General features: G+C 48.7%; 1 protein-coding gene across 1 annotated transcript in view; it reads left to right on the top strand.

The window, feature by feature from the left end:
* Positions 1 to 22,567, top strand: part of rnf122 (ring finger protein 122) — a gene marked incomplete at both ends in the record, with an annotated part of 47,702 nt that overhangs the window by 5,057 nt on the left and 20,078 nt on the right. The window contains one exon of the mRNA XM_084440003.1: positions 13,300 to 13,456. Within this exon, the coding sequence (XP_084296129.1) occupies positions 13,300 to 13,456 (157 nt within the window). The remainder of the gene's footprint in view (positions 1 to 13,299; positions 13,457 to 22,567) is intronic.

Genomic DNA, 22,567 nt, shown 5'->3' with positions numbered 1-22,567 from the left:
AGGTCCATAAACAACACACATTGTCCTTAACTTGTCCTTGACTACAACACTGTCACGTCCTCCACCGAAACACACCACCAGCCTCCGGGGAGGATAGTGGTGGGGAGGTCTTGGTCCAGTACCGAAACACACCATGGTGGGGATCCTTTACTGTCCACCAACCGAAACACACCATGGTGGGGATCCTTTACCGTCCTTTACCAACCGAAACACACCATGGTGGGGAGCCTTTACCGTCCACCAACCGAAACACACCATGGTGGGGAAGTCTATTGTTGCTCCTCCACTGGTAGTAGAACCACCAGTCTCCTCACATCTCTGTGGAGAATGGTGGAGGGGCATTTCTCCACCCCTTGTCTCCTCTTGGACTGTCCATCAAAAACCGGAAGGCTTTGGCACGTCCTCACCTTCACGTCTCGTACCACGCCCTTCTCATTCGAACACGCCTCCACGACTCGACCCAGTCTGGTCCCGCACGACCAAGCAGAAGGGAGTTGGGAGTGACGACTTCTACTGTATCATCTTGGACCTGGGCCCTGGCACCAATTGGTCTCTCATTCGCCAGGTTAGCAGCCAGGTAGAGGAGGGTCTGGAACTCCAACGCCGTCAAGTTACCCTCTTCACCAACGCTACCTAACGCTTTCTTGAGCACACGGACTGCCGCTTCAGCTGCCCCATTTCGGTGGGGAGAGTCAGCCGGATGAAACACCCATGACCAGTCAGTCCCTGCAGTCGCTGCCTTCTTCTGGACTTGATCCTTGTCCACGTTACTCAAGAACTCGTAAAGCTCTTGTAGCACAGGCCTGGCGCCAATGAAGTTGGTCCCTTGATCCGACCAGAGCTTCCTTGGGTGACCCCTGAGAGCTGTGAAGCGTTGGTACGTCTTCAGGAATCCATCCGTCGACAGGTCTTCCACGATGTCTCCATGAACTGCTCTTGAAGCCATACAGCTAAAAACCACACCCCAGACTTTCATCTTGGTTCGTCGTTTTGCCGTGTCTCTAACGATGTAGGGGCCGAAGAGATCCATTGCCGTGAACTCAAAGGGTGCAGCTGGTTCACTTCGTTCGAGGGGAAGCTCACCCATCACTTGTTTGCACATCCTCGCCCTGGTCTTTCTGCAGTGTATGCAGGAGTCAATAACACTCCTGGCGATCCTGGGTCCCTGCGCCACCCATGCTTTGGACCTCATTCGGAGGAGTGTACCAGCAACTCCTTCGTGGTTAGCCTCATGAGCCTCTCGCGTGAGAAGGGTGCTGATCCACACTTTGTAGGGAACCAGGGGCACACCTGTCTTTCCCTGGTTATCGGCCTGGACTCTACCATGACAGCACAGAAGCCCTGACTCTTCATCCCTACTGACAACGAGTCTGTTCAGTGTTGTCACAGGAAATTTCACTCCCTCTTGGGCAGCCAGGCACAGGTCATTGAACGCAGTTTCGAGTTCTCTCACTGTCAACACTACCTCCCACTTTGCTGACACAGGGGCTCTTCCTATACTGGCCAACCACTTCTTCACAGCCCTGCGGACATAGCCGACTACTCCACAGAGCTTAGCTAGAGAACTGTACTTCGTTGGATCTACTTGGTCTATGAGCGCAGCTCCCCACAGCTTCTCCTTTTCCTTGGTCTCAGTCGGAGTTGACTTTGCCTCATTCTCTGAGGACTCTGGAGACCCACTTTCACCATCTGTGACTACTGCACTCTCACCACCAGAAGTGACGGGGCTCAGCAGACTTTTGGCTTTAGCCCTAGTGAGCACTGCAGAAAAGGCCTTTCTCTGGAGTTTGCTCACCGTCTCCCTAGCATCGGCTGCCACTTCCGAGGCGGACTTCATGGGCCAATCTTCGACTGGACTAGACAAGAACCCGGGACCATTTTGCCATGCAGAGTCTTCCTCCAACAGTTCAGGAGAGCACCCCCTTGTGACAAGATCAGAAATGTTGACCTCACCTGGGATCCACCACCAGTCTGTTGTAGGTCCAGCCCTCTGAATCTCTCCGACTCTGTTTGCAAAAAACGTCTGGAACCCGTAACTCTCTCTTTGGATGGCTCCCAGCACTGTCTGTGAGTCGATGAAGTGATACCACTTCTCCACGTCCAGTCGCCCGTGCTTCAAGATGTATCCCTTTAGGCGTGCAGCAAAGACTGCCCCACAGACCTCAGACTTGACCGCGTCGCCCTTTTGGTCAAGGGGGGTCAACTTGGCCTTCGATTCCACCAGCCGGGTGACCACACCATCTGACGTCTCCCATCGCAAGTATAGCACAGCGCCATAGGACTCGCAGCTCCCGTCAGAAAACGTGATTCCCCAGGGTCTGCTCATCCAGCCAGGGGGTGTGAGGCTTCTATGGAACCGGATGCAACTGAGGCGAGCATACTCCCTGAACAGCTCAATCGCCTTCCTGCGGAGCTCGTCAGAAAGGGGCTGATCCCAGGTGTCCTTCGTAAGCTGGCCAGCTTCCTGGAAGGCTCTTCTCACAAGAATCACTCCTTTCTGTTTCACTGGTGTTGCTAATCCGATTGGGTCGTACAGACCTGCAACCTGGCTCAGTAAGACACGACGAGACAGTGGGTTTGGTGTCTTTGTTTCCACCTCTTCCTCAGTGAGGTCAATCTCCGTTCTCATTTTCTTGTTCCTTCTGGAGAAGTTGATAGAGACCATCACAAAGAGTTTGTCCTCTTGCACGAGGTAACCAACCCCCAGGGCTTTGTTGTCGTCCTCCCTTAGCTGGTTGGGTAATACCAGGGTCTCTGGCTTGGGCCCTGTCCCGTCTCGCCTCCCACTTTGACCGGACCTGACCCAAGGCTTGAGGTAGAAGCCTCCTGTTTCCAGTATCTTCTCCACTCCCTCTAGGATCTCGTCCAGGCACTGCGGGTCATTATGGGATGTGAGGAGATCATCGACATAGGAGTCTTCTTCGATGACCCTTCTTTCCTCTTTCATGTCAGAGAACTGGGGCAACCCAGCGGTCTCTCGCATGGCTACCTGCGCGATGCATCCCGCCGGTTTGTCTCCCATGTTCACTCTCACGACAGCGTAGTCCTCAATCTCGTCTTCTGGTGAGTCTCTCCATAGGAATCGATGCACATGAACCTCCTGTTCCTCCAGCCACACCGAATTATACATCTTGGTGATGTCTCCGATGGCCGCGTGTTCCCCCTCTCGGAACCTGAGAAGCACTGCCCTGATGGGATTAAGGACGTCTGGGCCTTTGAGCAATATGCTGTTCATACTCACTCCTCTGAACTCTTGACTGCTATTCCAGACGAGGCGCACAGGCGTAGATACTGAGTGGGGATTCGGTGCGGTTAGGTGGCTCACCCACCACACAGCACCATTCCAGCCGTCCATCACATCCTTGGTGAGCTTGATAGCGGCTCCCCTCTCCACCATCTCATGAACTTGTCTCATGTAGGCCTCTTTCCACACGGGGTCTTTCACAAGCCGTTTCTCCGCCCTCAAGAACGTTGCTTCCACAGCCTTCCGATTATTTGGGAGAGAGGCTGGGTCCTCCTTCCAGGGGTACTTTGCATCCCAGTGTGGCTGATTGCTGTGCTTGTCACTCTCTCTGAAGGTCAGGCCTGCCCTTATTATCTCCAGCTCCTTCTCATCAGCCAGGGACATCTCCTTTCCTCCCGGAGGACACCTACCACAGCGACACCCTCCACAGGCAGGGTTGCAGGCGGCTCCTATGCTGTCCCATTTTAGCCATTCAAGGACCTCTGCATTGCATGTTGCTGTCGTTCGGACTTCCACACTGCTCCCCGTCTCTCCTATGAGGTGCTCTTCGACCTTGACAGCTACCGCTCTCATGGTGCGTGCGAAGTGTGTTTTTGAGTGCCGTGTCGTCACTTCCACTGCCTCGAAGAGATCTGGATGCGTACCACTCACGATCTTGCCAAGAGGACCATCCCACAGTACCAAGTCCCCCGCCCTTTGAAGTCTCTGCGGAGCTAACCGACCTTCTCTGGTACTGATCAGTAGATCGATCTTCTCTGGGCGAGCCAGTTCTCCTGATTTGACTCCTGGGAAAAACTGCTCCAGCCGCTCGGACGTCATCACACGATCCACCCTGGCGATGTCTTCCAGCCCGTAGCAGATCATTTCGTGGAGCTTCAAGGTCCCTTTTGAGGTCCACACTTTTATCTTCACAAGATATCTTTTCGTATCCACCTTCTCTCTCATCGTGCCCACACCATACACCACGAGCGAGATCGGTTCACCAGCCAGCCCAAGTCTTTCTGCAGCTTGGTGCGTAATGTAGTTGGTGTCGGAAGCGAGATCCACCAAAGCACCGAGGCTGTCTCCTCTCTTTGACGTGACCGGCACAAGCATCATGAGGACTGGATGCTCCTTTAAGCCACTCTGTCCTATCAGGCTCTCGCTGGAACACACAGTTGATGTTGTTTTGTTTGTACAGGCTTTGCGGACAACTTCAAGCTGGTGAGGGGTCAGTCCTAGCTCAGCGAACACAGCCTCTTGCTCCTCTGTTGGACCACGAGTTCCCCTCTTCTCCATTTTATTTTCCCCCTTAGCAGCCTCCTTCGTCTGTGCCTTCGGGCAGAGGAAATAGTGATGGTCCACTGAAGCATTGCCTTTCTTACACTCCTCCTTGCGACAGAGGAACTTTGGAGTGCAGGCGCCGTCGACCCCGTGAACATCCAGGCACTTTGTACACGCTCTCACTCTTCTCACCTGAGCTTTCCTCTCCGCCAGTTCGGCCTTCCTGAAGGTTTTGCAGCGAAACAGTTTCCCACCGTGTTTTTCATCTCCACACAAAGCACATGGCACCTGCTGAGAGTCTCTTTTCACTTCACTAGCTGTAGTCTTAGTGAACGACTTCTTCTCTTTCCACCTGTCTCCCAGCTTTTCTCTGTAGCTAGGTTTCTCGGGAGCATTAGCAGGCCATGGTTTGCTGGGCAGCAACTGCTCCAACCTCACGAGTAATGACTTTTGGTCTTCCAGGAACAGTAAGAGCCTATCAAAGCGGTTTCCTGGTTGGACATCATTGATGGAGTTTCTTACATACATGAGCCACTCTCGTTTCATGACATCAGGGAGCTTGCTCTCTAAAGACCGAATCACAAGCTGGTTCTGCAAAGCGTCTATGCACCCCAGGTCCATTAGATCTAATGCTGCTCTCTTCACTGTTAGGATCAACTCTAATGCCTCTCGTGGCTGATGGTTCTTTACAGCAGGTCGCGATTGTAGCTCCAACACAATCTCTTCTGCAGTTTGAGCTTTATCTCCATAACGGTTTTCTAGTTCCCTGAAGATATCGTATGCATCTCTGCAACGCAACAGCCTGAGTTCACTCTTCACAGTCTCGTCTATACTGTCTAGTAAATGTAGTTTCTTACACTCACGTGACCCCGTTGGCTCCGCTTGCGCCTGGATACTCTCCCACTCAGTCTTCCAACGCCAGTAGTCCCTCCTTTCCCCGGAGAACTTGGGCAGGCTTATGGGAGTTAGCCTTATTGTAGGCCGGGCCCACTGAGAGCTGCTATTAACCCCGGCGTATGCACCGGAGCCGCTGTAAGGTGCGCTACTCCCTTGTCCCATGCTGAGGTTGGCAGGCGGAGCAGCTGGAGCGCTCAGTGCTTGTGACGTGCTGGCGTGAGTCGGAGGTAGAGAAAACCCAATATTAAGTCCATCGTCAGACTGTCGTGACTGCGGGGTGGGATGTAATGTCTGTTGGGGAGTGCTATTGATGTTGCTTGCTCTTTCAGTAGAAATGAACTGAGGGCTTGTGACGTGTATAGTTCCCTGCCCGTAAACAGGCGGTGTGACATCAGCAGACTGGGTGTTAACGGGTGGAGTGGTAATAGCAGGAGTTCCAGATTGAGTAAAAGTAATATTATCTGCAGCTCTATGGCTGTCATTGGCTGCTGTGACAGGCCCGCTGCCTGCATTATCTCCTCCCACATCTTTATCCTCTTCTTCCTCACCCCCATCACCGTTACCATCATGCTCTGTACTGTCCCTTTTAATACGACGTCTGCATCCCCACTCATCCATCAGTTGCTCCTTGTCCTCTTTCAATGACAAATAGAGCATCCATTGTTCCTTTCCGTGAGGCCAATAATCTTTCCACAAACTTACAGTGTTTCTCAGATCATGGAGTTTTCTATCCAATTTGTTGGTTTCGACCCCTTGCTGCATCCATGATACTACTCTGTCTTTCCCGAGTGCCTCAGCCTGATTAAAAGCCGACTTGAACTGTTTTACAAGAGTGTCTATGTCTGGCGCTGCATACTTGGACCACAGCATGTCCATGATCGTGTCCTCGGCTCCAAGGAATTTCTCCTCACTGGCGTCTCTCCTCGCCAGGGCATCCCGCATCTCAGTGTCGTTGCCTGATGGATCTGCTTGTCCCAATGCATCAATATAGTCATTATTGGCATCAAGGAGTTTGTTATAATCATTCCTCAATCTTGCTAACTCATCTGATAAATCACCTTCACGTAAACGGCCAGCGCAGACACTTAGCCGGTTTATTTGTGTTGTGAAGTTTTGTTGCACATTTGAACGCCTCTGCTTAAGTGTCTCTAGGTTTGACTTGTCCTCCATCATTGTTTTCCCCAGATGAATAGAACCACCAGTCACTTTGTTTCCTAATCACTAGAATTACTTCAGTAAAAAGAGTCGTTCAAAAGATTCAAATCGGGCAAAAAGAATCGTTTAAACGATCCGAACCAGGCAAAAAGAGTTATTTAAAGGATTCGATTCTTTTGATCAGCCGTCCGGTTAGTTTGTCCAGAACGCAATTAGCCCCGACAACAGTCAGTTTTTAGCGTTTGCGTTTATACTGTCCACACAGCCTTATCTACGACTGGAAATTACTTCAGCCTTTCGGCGACTTACTGCCCTTTAACGGCCCCGTTAGCTCTTGGCTCCGGCTCCTCCGTTGTGATGGCGTTGTTGACGGCCGCTGGGGATGGTCTCTCAGCCTCCTGCTTCAAGCCTCTAGTCCCGCGACGGTCTTTTCGATGTCCGCTCGGGCTCTCGTACTCGCTGGCACGGCTCCGACGACGGTTTACAACTGTCCAGATTTTACCAGACTAGGCTACTCTGTCTAATAAACTCCCCTCTGGAAGGGTCTTCAAGAACGGTACGGCGGATTGGCTACAACTCTGGTTTCTTTGTAGTGACGTTTATTGCGCTCATGCACACGCACACATACACGTCTCCCACAACCGTTAGCTACAGTTGGTAACTTAGAAGAAATAGAAATCGTAGTTAGGTTGTAAACCTGCAATACAACACAAACACACAAAACATACTTGGTATTAATAACAGGAATTACAACAATTAAATCGTGTATATACATTTTGTGACCCGAAACACTAACCATGCTAGCCTCAACACTCACCGACAAGCATACCGGTCCTGACAATCAGGTTAAAATGAAAAACCAACTGAAGTTAACGTCACCTAAAAATCCCTACGCCCCGGCGAACTACGCATGTCCTAACAGCCTGGAGATACGATATAGTTCCAATAATTAAGAAAGCATAATCAATCATAACATAACTTATTCGTAGATCACTAACTTCCCTGGAAAGTTCTACAGTATGAGTGTCCCTATTTTCTCCCTGCCACCTCCGGACCCATTCCTATCCCTCCCAGGCGATCCTGTCGTCCCTTGGGATCAATGGAAAAAGTTGTTTAAAATGTACCTTTTAGTCACTGGCTTGAACAGCGCTGATAGCGCGAAGAAGCGTCCAGTACCGGAGTTGATAATCGGGACACACTCATCCACTCTCGTTGGCAATGTTATGTGTGAGAATAACGAGCACTCGGCTTCAACTTTCCCTCTCATATCCAACAGAACTGGGATGATCAGCCAGTAGCCGCCGAGCACCGCTTCACTGGGAGAGGGTGCGTCTTTCTCCAGCTGCAGCTGGTCTACCTAACCATCCCCCTCGCTCCCGCCTCCCGGTCTCCCGCTGGACAAATATACTGTAACCATTACCGGTGAACCCATACGCACATCAGGTGCCACAAATATGGCAGGCAGTTTCTGTATAGTTAACGCTTATAGTCATAATATATCATCCGTAACGTTATTTGGTGGGTGGTCGCCTGGTCGGTGCTGCTAGCTGTGTTAGCTAGACTAAGGTTATATACACACTCCCATCTGCAACAAGCTACATAGCTAATGTTAGCTATAATTCCTCCTAAGATTACATATAATTCATCATAGCTGACATTACCACATAAATGTCAAGACACATTTTGTAGATTAACGTAGCAGTGTATTTTCCTATTGCTTACGTTACCTAGCTAACGTTATAACGTTAATTAGCTATAAGCACACAAGGCAGCGGTGTCGGCACCAAAGGTTGATGCGACAGGAGGAGAATGGAGGCCAGGGAGGGAGATGGTTGACAGGAGGAGAATGGAGGCCGGGGAGGGAGATGGTTGGCTCCGCCGAATTCACCAGGACCAGTCGTGAGTCCGTGAAACCCAAAAGCCTCATATTATAATTGCAGAAGCTTTCGGGAGTGAAATGTTTGCTGCAGAGGCGGGCGCTAGCGGTGACAGACTCTGTAACACCATGGCTCTTCAAAAATGCTAACCATTTGCTTCTCATTTCAGCTTTACTCGGGAGTGAAAGAAGGAGATCTTATCATCCCATTCCTGCTGGCATCCAGGAAGGATGCATTTTCGTTTAGTTTTATGCATAGGCATTGCTAACTAAGAAAAACTAGCTAATTCTATACTGTTGGTTAAAACTAGCTTATTCTAGACTCAAGATTGAGCAGGAGAAACGAAGATTCAAATCCGTTCTAGCTTTATATAGGCTAGTGTTAGGGCGGGGATATGCTAAGAACACCGCTCTACGTCATCCGGTACCGTTTTAAGCCCGCCCAGAAAATCCAGAAATCAAAACTGGTCAAAAACACAAAACTGGTCTAACTTCACAATTCAGTACTACACATGGTTCATCCCATTTTTACATGTTATCAGCAATGCATCACTAACACATAGAATGTGTTTTCAAGCAAATCTCTGATTTTGGTTAACTGGGACTTTAAAGACCAGCAACCAGGACGAGCGCCTGTGTTCATGTGAGCTGCAGGACGAGCGCCTGTGTTCATGTGAGCTGCAGGACGAGCGCCTGTGTTCATGTGAGCTGCAGGACGAGCGCCTGTGTTCATGTGAGCTGCTGAATATTTGATGCACAGATCGTCTGCTCCGTGGGGAAGGAGCAGAGCAGGCTCTGTGAACGCTGCCTTCATAGAGCAAACCCTCGCCAGACCCTCACCAGACCCTCGCCAGACCCTCGCCAGACCCTCACCTTACCCTCGCCAGACCCTTGCCAGACCCTAACCAGACCTAGGACAGTCAGCAAACCCTCACTAGACCTAGGGCAGTCATCTTCACCAGCATTCATCTCTCTCTGTTTCTGACTGCTTGATAATAGTATTGACTGTTAAGGCCATGACACAGGCATCTAGCACACTTAAAGGTGTCTGCACACCGTCCAACCAACGCCAACCAACTCAACACCCAACATTCTAAAGTTGGCAATTGTTGGATGGCATGATGGATGTTTAAATGAATCTGCAAAATCCATCCAACCAATGGCAAGTCGCCAACAAACATGGCACACCAACCAATCCAACATTGGTGTTGGCTGGGACCATGTGCAGGCACCTTAAAGCCCAGTTCACATACAAGATTCGCAACGAGACTGGTTGCAACTTGCAACCACCTGCAACAGTAACCCAAAACTGTGCTTTGCAACATTCTAAAACTGAACTATTCACACCAAAGCAATGAGCGGAGACCGTTTACCGTTTCCATAACAACTCTTGTCACTCAACCTATTTCCTTATCCAGCAACCCGTTATTATTATATTTCGTCCGCATTTGTTTAGTCTATTCCGCGATCGTCTGGCTTTTCTGTTCTAAAATCAATGTACAGTAGCCTCTCGTTAACGTGAACTAGCCGTTACTGGTTACTAACTAACCGGTAGCCTACTAGCCTTCGCGTGAACCCAGAGAGCCTGACACACACTCACACCAGCACACAGGCACAAATTGTTCAGTCTGATTGGTTAGAAAATAGTAACAATGGCCCTGACATTATGGTACATTCTAAAACTTGTTGCTTGCAATTGGACAAGTCGAATCTCTTGAGACTCAATCAGCCTGCTTCAGCCGACCTGTGATAGGGTAATCCAAACCACTGCAATTTTCCTCTGCAACATTCTAAAACGGTTTTGTCGCATTGCGAATCTTGTATGTGAACTGGGCTTAAAGACCAAAACGGTGGTAGAGCAATTATCAGACTTTCTCAAAAGTGCTAGCTTTGTCAACTTTTTGATCTGAACCATTGCATATGATCATAAGTAGCCTTAAAACAGGGCTAAACATGATTTCCCCTTTACTACTCCTTTAAGACTAGTAAAGACTAGTAAAAGACTCCTTTAAGAAGAACAGCTCAATTCTAGAATGAGAATCAGTGTCAGCTTCAGGGCTCTACACTGTAAAGTCTGATACTTAAAAAAGTGAGAAAAAACTGTTGCCTCTGGAAAGGCAAGTAAGTAAGGGAACATATTTGTGAGAATAATTTTTGCAGGAACACAACACTAAGACAACTTCAGTAAACTAATGTGAAATGCGTTAAAGTATAACGAACTCAGTCAAAATGGGTAATAAAACGGAACCAAAAATTAAGTCAGATGAATGATTCTGGGCGTCATATTTTACAGTGTAGAAGGAAGAATGTGAGAGCCAGGTTCAGGGTTCTAGAATGAAGGATGTGAGAGCCAGGTTCAGGGTTCTAGAATGAAGAAAGTAAGAGCCAGGTTCAGGGTTCTAGAATGAAGGATGTGAGAGCCAGGTTCAGGGTTCTAGAATGAATGATGTGAGAGCCAGGTTCAGGGTTCTAGAATGAATGATGTGAGAGCCAGGTTCAGGGTTCTAGAATGAGGCATCCGTGTTGCCATGAGCCGTCATGGCAACAGGGGTGCCTCATGAGAGAGGCAATATAGGTCAATTCTCATAATGTGGCTCCTCTCATAGAAACATAGTCCTTCAGTCTGCTGTCTATGAACACACACACACACGCACACACAAACAGGGCCATTCACACACATGACACACATTTGTGAAATCTCATTAGTTCACAGCTGATGACACACATCACCTGTGTACACTGATATAAATGCACACAGACACACACACACGCTCGCCCTCGTGCGCACACACACTCACACAAACACACACACACACAGTCTCTCTTAACCTCTTTTCAGTGTGTCACGGGTGTGAAGTGTGGAAGATTTTGAAATCGCTTGTGTGGATCAAGTCATGCGTATGTGTAGAAACACACACGCTCAGACGTGTGTACTGAAAATGAATGAATGTGTGTGTGTGTACGTGTGTGTGTTTGTGTGTGTGTGCACGAGTGCGTACGTGTGTCTGTGTGCATTTATATCAGTGTCTGGTACTAACTGTGTCCCAGAGGAGAGAGAGAGAGAGAGAGAGGCAGAGAGAGTGAGTGTGTGTGTGTGAGAGAGAGAGAGAGAGAGAGGCAGAGAGAGAGAGAGGCAGAGAGAGAGGAGACCAGAGGAATTCCACTACATGGAGCTTCTCATTGAGAGCTGAGGTATTGATCCTCTCACAACTGAGAGAATCAGATACTGTGCTGTTCTCTCTCTGCCTGAGCTGTGAGGAATAATACAAACAGAACCAATCAGCCCTCTACCCAGAACAGCACCCCTGTGGGGGGAAACATTCCATTCCTCCTCACAAGTACAACCATTTTGGAACCCTCTATTTTCTGTGTGTGTGTGTGTGTATGTGTGTGTGTATGTGTGTGTGTGTGCGTGTGTGTAGTGAATTATTGAATTATTGAGTATTAGGTCAGAGTCTTAATGGCATCTCTCTGGGCTACTGTCTCTCAGCCCAGCACTCACAAAGAGTTCAGTCACAGACTGAACCCCCCTCAGGCAGCGCCCCCATCCACCCCCCTTAGCCCCCCCAAGGCACATCCATTTACCCCCTCCCCCCTATCTCCCCCCCTGACCGCACACTTCTCCCAGCATCACCAGTTATCTACATCAACAGAGTCAGAGGATCAGGGTTTTTCTCTGGACAAGGATTCCTTTGTCATTAGGGTTCCTGAAGACAAGCTTCCCTTCCGGCTGACGATAGATAGATAGATAGATCGATCCTTCTTACAAACAGGATACAGTAATACAGTAGCCGGGTGCATAAAAATACAAAGTAGTGACAACTTACAGTACAGGGGTACAGACTAGAATCACTATTAAAGTACAGTAAGGAAATGACTAGCATCAATCGCATTTACAAACTACAGTCCCATAGGGTAGCCTACTGTACTACACACTCATCTTTTATTTGTCCTCTTGACATTTAATTCCGTTTCTCTGTGACAAGACTCCTGCATCACAATCAGCCTGGATGGATTGACAGACACAGTGCATGTGTCAACCCATGACCCTCATCAAAAAAATACATACATCCCCCAGAAACCGTCTGTTAATTAAATGTTGTTGATTTCATCTTAAAATATCAGTTTCAAAGTTGATCTATTGGTGTGCTGGATTATTATAGCGAGAACAGCACCTCTTCCATTCCCACAGAGGGGTCCGGCGGCCTGTATTTGCACTATGTAACTTTTGACCGCGAGCCGCGGTTTTCTCTCCCATGAACGTTCTGCTTTACCTTTAGCTCTCCTCTTCGAATTTGCCGGCAACTCCGTTTTCCACAGCTTGTCAGTTGTCAAGAAATGCATGTGAGAGGCGTAACAGGCGTCTCTCAGCGTTTTACGACAATGGTACTGCAGGTGTAATGGCTCTAGTGGCCTTTAGGGGGCGCTAAAGTGCACAAAACTGGACCGCTACATAATGGGTCTTTAAAGCAAACTAGATGATTAATTCATGCCTTTCCTTTACGGGAAAGGTGCTTCTGTTTTAACCTCAGTACTTAATGCCTGTGTATCATATGCCTTTATATCTTTTACTGTTTCTTATCTTGTCTGTCTGTCCGTCCGTCCGTCCGTCCGTCCGTCTGTCTCTCTGACTGACTGTCTGTCTCTCTATCTATCTATCTATCTATCTATCTATCTATCTATCTATCTATCTATCTATCTATCTATCTATCTATCTATCTAACTATCTCCTCTGTAGGGTGCTTCTTTGCTGTAAGCCCCATACTTGTCCCCTGTGTAGGGTGCTTCTGTGCTGTAAGCCCCATACTTGTCCCCTGTGTAGGGTGCTTCTGTGCTCTAAGCCCCATACTTGTCCCCTGTGTAGGGTGCTTCTGCGGTCTGGGACTGGTCTACTCTAACAAGTCGTGCACCATGCCTCCCATCACCTTCCAGGACCTGCCTCTCAACATCTACATGCTGATCTTCGGCACCGGAGTCTTCGTCTTCATACTCAGCCTGATATTCTGCTGCTACTTCATCAGGTGAGGGGAGAGAGAGAGAGAGAAAGAGAGAGAAAAGGAGAGAGAGAATGAGAAAAAAGAGGGAGAGAGAGAGGGGGAGGGAGGGGGGATGAATGGAGAGAGAGAAAAGAGAGAGGGGAGAGGGAGGGAGAGAGAGAGTGATGAAGGGAGAGGCCTGTCCTGCACCCTGTCTAATGTTGTCTCCATCGGTGTATGACCTAAACAGGTAGTACTGTACAGTATACATTATATAGACTACTATGGTAATAAAAATCCATCTGAGAGAGAGGGGGGAGAGAGAGGGGGGGGTAGAGAGGGGGAGAGTGAGAGAGAAAAGAGAGAAAGGGAGAGAGAGGGAGGGGGGAGTCACCATCGATCTAAACAAATTCCTAGTATGTGTAAACTACCATGGCAATACACTGATCTGAATCTGAATCTGACAGAGAGGGAGAGAGAGAGAGGGAGAGAGACAGAGAGAGGAGAGAGAGAGAGAGAGAGAGGGGGAGAGACAGAGAGAGATGAAGGGAGAGAGAGGGAGAGAGACAGAGAGAGCAATATAGATAGAAAATGAAAAAAACACTCATTCAACTGAGAGAGCTGGCAAATAAACCAAGGTCAGACAGACAGGTGGACGGAGGGAGAGATAGAAAACATGTTTTACACACAAAAGCAAGCGTTGTTTTTTATGTACGAAGCAAAATATACTTGGCAATGGGAAGAGGAAGAGCGGGACTGCCTCTGGCGGGGCGTCCCTCTGGCGTCCCCCTGCAGTGTCTGCTGACAATCAACTCCCTGATGAGCTGAGGGCTGTGCAATGGACAGGATATGAGGGACAGGATATGAGGCGTTTGAGGGACAGGATATGAGGGACAGGATATGAGGCGTTTGAGGGACAGGATATAAGGGGCCAGGAAGCAAGCATGACAACAGACATCAGCGATGTGAGGGGAGCAGGGGTCCTGTCTTCAAAATGTTGGACATGCTTTACCTTCAGTACCATCGTCCAGATGAATTAGAAAGAGAAAGAGGGAGATAGTGAGGTACACATTTAAGGAGAGAAATCTGTTCAGTCTGATCTCTAACAGCAATGCACATGTCATCACAGACTGTGAACCTGCTCGCCCCCACCCATGATGCATGTCGTCAGCATGTACAGTCGTTGAATGTGTAAGTGGATGTGAGAAGAGAAAATGCAAGCATTTATTTGAGCATGAATTAAAATATCAACTAGAAAGTACATTTCCTGGAGAAAATGTGAGGTGGGCTATAGGGCTGCACGATTATGACAAAAGATAATAATTGCGATTATTTGCTCCAAAATGGTAATTGCGATTAATATTTAATATATAATATTCATATATAATAACCAAAATGCTCCCAAATCACGGACGTTGATCCCTTTCTTGCTACTAACTCACTGACCTCACTTTTTAACTACTCACGGCTGTGAGTACTCTTGTGACACTTGTCTTGCCCTACTGCTATCTGTCTTCTCAGTGAAATTGCTGCACACAGCGCACTCAGCGAGAACGCATGTGATTGGTCAGACAGCATAAGCGCCTGTGATTCGTCCGTGTAGTCCTAGCACACTAAATTCAAAGCAAAATTATTAATCACAGTAATTGCGGCCTTTTGCGATTAGTTAATTGCGGAGGTCATAATCGCGATTTCGATGAATTCACGATTAATTGTGCAGCCCTAGTGGGCTAGCTGCTGCAGCTGTATTTAACAGCTACTGCTAGAACTACTACAGACCGAGCAATCTCCATGCACCCACTGGCGAAGACCGTGCGTCTCTAGCCCACTAAGGGGCTGAATTGTGGGGTCCATGGCGTGGACAATGGCATGGTGGCGAGACTCCACCCCATCAGGTCAGAGCTGGTCGGGGACAGTGTACGCCTCTCCGGGCCACCTCCCAACTGACACTCTGATCCTATACATGGTCCGCTTCAGACAGCTCTATCGCGAAAACTATAAATGTTACAGCTCATATATTGGCACCATAGAATCTTGAGAACTTGCAGAACATTTCTATGTATAATATGTCCATATAGCTAAAACACTGTAGGCATGGCGACAAGTTAGAAAAATTTTAAAAATGCTAATGCTATTAGCAGCTCAAAAATTAGTGCGGCACCATATGTTTCAATGGGGAGCGCAGTTGCCGAACAAATCGTCATACCTCAAAAACGGTAAGTCACACAGCTTAGATACTTACATTGTACGAATCAGCACAGTTGTGTGAACATTTCGATATATAATATGTGTATGAGCTGTTAAAACTGTAGGTATAGCGACAAGTTAGAAAAAGGGTAAAAATGCAAAATTAACAGCTCAAAAGTTAGAGTGCAGTGCCATACGTTTCAATGGGGAGCGCTGTTGCCGAACAAAACGTCATACAGCGAAAACTGTAAGGCACACAGCTTAGATACTTACATTGTACGAATCAGCACAGTTGTGTGAACGTTGATGTATAATATGTGTGTGAGCTTTCAAAACTCTAGGAGTGCCAGCAGTTTACCAAATGTGTGAATATTTTCAAAGCAACAGCTGCCACCACTCTAAAAACATAATGATACTGAACATTCCACCAGCAGTTTCAATGGCACAAAAATTACTATTAAAAGTTAAATTACTAAAAAACTATAAAAATAAAAAAAAGATCAAAGATCTTAATACATTCGTTAAGAGCTAAACATCGTGAACATTTTAAAGTTTGAATGAAGTTTCCAGCACAAAGTATGAAGAAGTTATAAAGGAGACAAAAACTGTGGAGAACTAGAATAATAAGTAAGAAAGAAATAGTGGGAATATTACAAGTTGGGCTAGCTTCTACAAGCTAGCCCACCTAAATATGACCCACGCTCGTTTATTTATGGGCAGTGGCTCTACCACATAAATTCAATAACTGACATAGTACCACCAGGTAACCACATTTTTACATAGCATAGCACCCAGTGACAAAATATGTCATGGTACCTTGGTATGTCCCAAGGGGCCAGGAAGCAATTTACTTCCTGAAACATTTTGATCAGTGCCATCTTGCTGAATCGACCCCTTTTGACATGTGCAGTTGTGCATTTCTCAGACCACGCTGCGTTCACGAACAGTTTGCACTTCCTGTGGATTTCCAATGCGCATTCACAGCTCCCCCCGCTCTGTTAGTGTGTCCCCTCTGTGGATTGATCTACACATCTACAACGGTCGCGTCAATACAAGTCAATGGATTTCATAAAATGATCAATAAAACCCTACAGGATTCATACTGTTAGAGCCATTTTTCCTTTCATCCGTACGATTATACTCAATTGATTAATTTTTATTATTCTTTTATTATTAGTATTATTATTACTTTATTATTGACATATCTGCCTATTTATTATTCACTTTGCCTGAACCAGACAATGTTGAGCACTCCCCCTGCTGTTGTTTCATATGCATTGTGTAGAACAGGAAATGACTTCATGAAGGGGTGTTGGCATAAAGGGGTTAATGAGGACAGGTGTGAGGGAGAGATTGTTTGTTTTGAGAAGATGGGAGCGGTATAGTCTTTTGACCACTAGCTTTTTGTTAATATTATTTGGATAAAGTTCATCACAGATTTTGTAAGTTGTCTTCCTGTGGCCGCATCACCAAAATAAATGAAGGTAAGCAAAGTCCTTGAATCTCTGTGATTGCTTTGATAGGCTCTGTGCACCAGCTTCACTACTTCCTGAAAGTCACTTGGCTTCTTTATTTCCTGTCCAATATGATTGGATTAAGTGATTAATCAGGTGTGCGCTGGGTCTGCCGCACACCTGATTAATCACTTCATCCAATCATATAGGACAGGAAATAAAGAAGCCAAGTGACTTTCAGGAAGTAGTGGAGCTGGTGCACAGAGCCTATTGGATGGAAGCAAAGAGCCAGTGTGTCCAAAACCACATACCTGCGAATTTGATGTCAGAACAAGAACGGACACCAATTACCCCCTCGGTGAGCTTCTTGTCTTTGAAATCGAGTTTAACATGTTTTTGAATGATTTTTCAAGGTGCCTGTTATGTCCAGTTATACACGGACACTGACTGTGCTTATTGTGGCGTTTATTGTAAGACCCCGCACCGGCGGGAAACAACACACTTTACAACAGGGCCCTTTCCGGCCTGACGTCACACTGTTGTGACTCCCAACTACAGCCTATGGTGGTATGCTACATTAACCCCCCCTTCTTCAGGCATCTGAACAAGTGCAAGTAGGCTTAGAACATATTAGTGCACAAAACAGTATTATGGCCTTAACAGAGTGAACCTGACTGGATAAACCGGGTAGACTGCCGGTTTACACGCATAGCCTTGTGGGTTATTCTGCCATATGACAGGCCATGCACTTAACTAAAGTTTTCAAAAGTTTGTAACATAGTCTCTGAGGTAAGGAGGCCTCTGGCGGACCCGAACAGGATGGGGCCCAGGCTGCAGAGGCTCGGCCAGCGCATCTGGTTCAGGGTGATTCCCAGGCTGCAGAGGCTCGGCCGGCGCATCTGGTTCAGGGTGATGCCCAGCTGGGGTCCCAGGCCGTGTACCTGGGAAGTCCCCATCTGTGTGGCGCTGATCAGCTACAGTTGCCTGGTGCGAGGTGGGCGGTGGCGTCACCTGTCTAAGGCGACTGGCATGCCAACGTGAACCGTCGGACAGGCGAAAGGTAGCTGGTCCCAGCTGTGCCGTAATCTGCTGTGGCGCGGACCAGAACGAGAGCAGCTTGTGGGGCCGACTGGGTCGACGGATTCTGACCCAATCCAACACTGTGAGTGCAGGGCGTTTCACACGATGCTTACTGTCGAACCGCTGTTTCATGCTGCGTTGCCGCTCTGCCACTCTGTCGCCTGGGGAAGGTGTCTCCGCCTGAGTGTCCTCCACTGGAGGGCGTAGACGGTCCAAGGGAAGCTGCAGCTCACGCCCCAGCATCAGGAGGGCTGGAGAGCTGCCAGTCGTGGCGTGCTGTGTTGCTCGGTAATGGAGTAAGGTGCTCTGCAGTGCCGATGAGAATGGTAGGCCGTCTGCCATGTGTGCTCTGAGCCCGTTCTTGAGAGTCTGATTAAACCTCTCCACGCCGCCATTGGCCTGAGGGTGGTATAAGGCGGTTCTGATGTGCTTTATCCCCCTCCCTTCCGTGAAAGCAGCAAAGTCGGCCGAGATGAACTGGGGTCCGTTATCGGTGGTGATGGCGTTGGGCACACCCCAGCGGGCAAACAGGGAGGAGAGGAAGTCGATGACCACCCTAGTGGTGACGGACCCGCTGGGCAGCACCTCGGGCCATTTGGAGTGAAGGTCATAGGCCACAAGGAGGAAGCGCTGATGCTACGGGGTGCCATAGAGTTCACCGCAGATGTCCACCTGGATGTGGGTCCACGGTGTCTGAGGCCACGGCAGAGGCTGCAAGGGTGGAGGCGGGGGCGGGCCAGTCTTACCGCTGGTGAGGCAGGCTGCACAGTCTTTCACCATTGTCTCCACGTCTCTGTCGATACCCGGCCACCAGACCAGGCCCCTGCAGCGTTGCTTGACTTTCACAACGCCTAGGTGGCCTTCGTGAACCATGGTCAGGATGCGTTCTCTCAGGGCGCTTGGGATCACTGTGCACAGCCCCCTCGCCACGCAATCATCATTCCAGCAGGAGAGGTCGCTCTTGACTCGGTGGCTCTGGAAAGCAGGTCTGCCACAACGTTCTCCCTGCCGGGCGTGAACTGTGTGGTGAAGTTATATGCCTGCAACCTCTCAGACCACCGGTAAAGGCGCAGCGGCTTGTGTCCCGATCCAGTCGTTGCCAGCAGAGCTGTGAGGGCCTGGTGGTCTGTCCGCAGTGTAAAATGCCGCCCATACAGGTACATATGCCACCTTTCAAATGCCCAGACGCAGGCCAGCGCCTCCCTCTCCCCCACCGAGTACTTCTGCTCAGTTGGGGTAAGTGACCTTGAAGCAAATGCCACTGGGCACTCGGCCCCATGCTGGAGTTGGGACAGGACCGCGCTGATTGCAGTGTTAGAGGCATCGCAGGTCACCAACGTTGGGCTCTGCAGGTCGAAGTGGGCGAGCACAGGCGGGGAGGTGAGCTGTGACTTCAGCTGGCTGACTGCGGCGGAGCATGCAGGGGTTCAGGCCCAGGGTGCGTCCTGCTTGAGGAGGGCGCGCAGCGGTGCAGTGGTGTCAGAATAGTGGGGAAGGAAGCACAAATAATACGCAGTCATCCCCAGAAATGACGAGAGCTGCGCGGGGCAGGACGGCGCAGGACGGCGTCAACGTTTGATTGGAGCGGGCTCAGGCCGTCGGCAGTCAGGCGGAACCCCACGAACTCGATGACGGGCATTGCAAAGATGCATTTCTCCCCGTTCAATGTGAGGTTGTGGCGGGTGAGCACGTCCAGCACCCTGGAGAGGAGAAGGTGGCGGTGCCTACCATGCCGATTTTAGTGTGTCCGTAGCCGTACAGCTCCTCCGCGCCCGCCTTGATCGTCTGTCGGGGAAAAAGCAGTCAGACTGTGGACTCACTGAGAAGAGACCTGGAGGCGGCCGTGTCCAGTAGCAGTGGCAAGCATATGCCGTCCAGCTCCACTGTGCACCACGTAAATGGCTTGGCGCCCGAGCCCACAGAGTGGATGGTGGTCGGGCTTGCGGGCGGGACGAGCGGCGTCGGGGTCTTGCGGAGACGGGTGCCGGCGCGCGAGTGGGGTGAGAGGAAGAGCCACAGTTCCCACAGGGCCGGCGTGCCGTTGCGTCCTGGTGTCCCGCATACATTAACCTCAAGTCCGTCGTGAGATGAGGTGGGGCCGGGAAGCTGAGCGACTGGGGCCACTGTCTGTGCCAGTGGGGCCGGGAAGCTGAGCGACTGGGGCCACTGTCTGTGCCAGTGGAACAGAGTGTGAGGGGGCCGGGTCTGAGGCCGCTAGCTGCGATGCTAACCGAGCAGCTGACTTGAGCTGAAAAGCCATTTCCAACGCCTTGGACAGTGACAGGTCATCCGGCGACATGAACAGTTTCTCCCGCAGCTTGGGGTCTGCCATGTGCTCGGCTAGCTGGTCTCGAATCATCTCCACTGGCCAAACTTACAGAGGCTCGCCAAACACCGGAGGTCAGTGACATAATGATGGACAGACTCACCCGGCCGCTGTCGGCGCTGGCGGAAGACAATCCGCCGGACTATAACGCTCTGTGGAGCAGCGATATGCCCGGCCAATAAGGCAACACAGTCTGCGTACTTCTCCGCGGATCCGAGAGTACGAAAGATGCGTTGTCCCTCGCTGCCCAGGCTGTGGATCAGCATAGCCTTCAGACGCGCGTCGCTAGCGTCCTCGCTAGCTCCAATAGCCATCATAAACATCTGGAAAGACTCATACCAACGGGACCACGGGATCGGCGGCTCACCCGGCAGAGCGAGGAACGGATGCAGAGGTGAGAAATGAAATCCCTCCATCTTCGTCGCCAATGTTATGTCCAGTTATACACGGACACTGACTGTGCTTATTGTGGCGTTTATTGTAAGACCCCGCACCGGCGGGAAACAACACACTTTACAACAGCGCCCTTTCCGGCCTGACGTCACACTGTCGTGACTCCCAACTACAGCCTATGGTGGTATGCTACAGTGCCCACCCACATCCATTGTATGACCTAAACGGTGGTAGAGCAATTATCAGACTATCTCAAAAGTGCTAGTTTTGTCAACGTTTTGATCTGAACCATTGTATATGATCATAAGTAACCTTAAAACAGGGCTAAACATGTATTTTCCCTTTACTTCTCCTTTAATGGTCTCCAGTCTCTTCAACATTGCCCTCAACTCTCGATCCACCTGTTCCTTGGTCCTTGCTGAGTCAGACTCCTCACTCTCTTCTTCACTACTGCTACTAGAGTCTTTCATAAGCAACTCTTCCCCTCTTTTCAGCTCATGCCATGATCTCTCTGATACGTTCATCATATCCTCCGATATTCACTCCTCCATCTTCAGAAGAATCACTCTCGCTTTCATGCCGTCCCTTTTTACTTTTCTTCTTTTTCTTCTTGTCAACTATAGTCAGAGGTTGGGCTAACTTCCTGGTTTTGCGCTTCGCATCAGGATGGGTTGTGATGGTCGTTCTGGCATTTCCAGAGTGGCATTTGCAGAATGTCGTCATTATCATCTTTGAAGACATATCTTTCTTCATTAGCACGGGTAACTGTGGATAAACCTTAGTAGATTCCCTCTTAACGTCATAGGGAGGCGGGGTCAAAACACTCATGTTTCGAACAGTCTCCTCATCAAAACTCCCTGATGACGGCCAAGGATGTGAAACACCAGATCTCCATGCCCAACGTTTAAATATAGCACCAATGCCCTTCACCAGTGGATAATCACGTTCAAGTTGTTCCACTGGTGTAAGCACGGGCACATTAACACCTATTTCAGATGGCATGTTGAATTCCTCAAAAATTGATAAACTGTTAAAAATTCAAAACGACATGTGCGCCAGAGGACAATCCCCTCATTAACCGCTGTTATGCCAGAAAATAATAAATTAAAATAAAAAGGTTTTGACATAGACATCAAAATGTCTACACCACTTTGCCTGTCAGCAGGTTGAGTCCCACTGTCCGTCCACTCACAGTCCTTTCACACCACACACACAATATGCAAAGCGTAATATGTGTATGCATGTATATACCACTCTACTAAAGCAGACCCATAAACCAATGTTTACTCTATCAAAAACAACCAAGACACCTCTAATCCAAATACCAAACAGACCACCAGTCACGCAATAATTGCAAAATTCCACATAAAATCATCTACATCCATTAAAAACTAAACACCATCAAAACCACTTATATCCAATATCAGCAAATATGCTCAAGTAGAATGAAAATGATAATAAAAAGTTGCATAACTATAAATAATTAATCAAGCAATCAATAAAATATTGAATAATTAATCAATTATTGAACTAACCATTTATCCTTATTATTAAATCAAATAACCAAACCAATCAATCACCTATCATAAAACAGCAAGCCTCAAATACATATCAACAACTCAAAATAATTAAATCAGCTGATCAGTCTAGTTCAATTAATGAGCATTAATCAGCAGTCAGGCTTACTTTTCAGTACAGGTAATGGATGGTTTTGCA

This window comes from Borostomias antarcticus, assembly GCF_949987555.1.
Source record: "Borostomias antarcticus genome assembly, chromosome: 6".
Lineage (NCBI taxonomy): Eukaryota > Metazoa > Chordata > Actinopteri > Stomiiformes > Stomiidae > Borostomias > Borostomias antarcticus.
The sequence above is the reverse complement of the archived record's forward strand: the minus strand, read 5'-3'. Positions and strand labels throughout refer to the sequence as shown.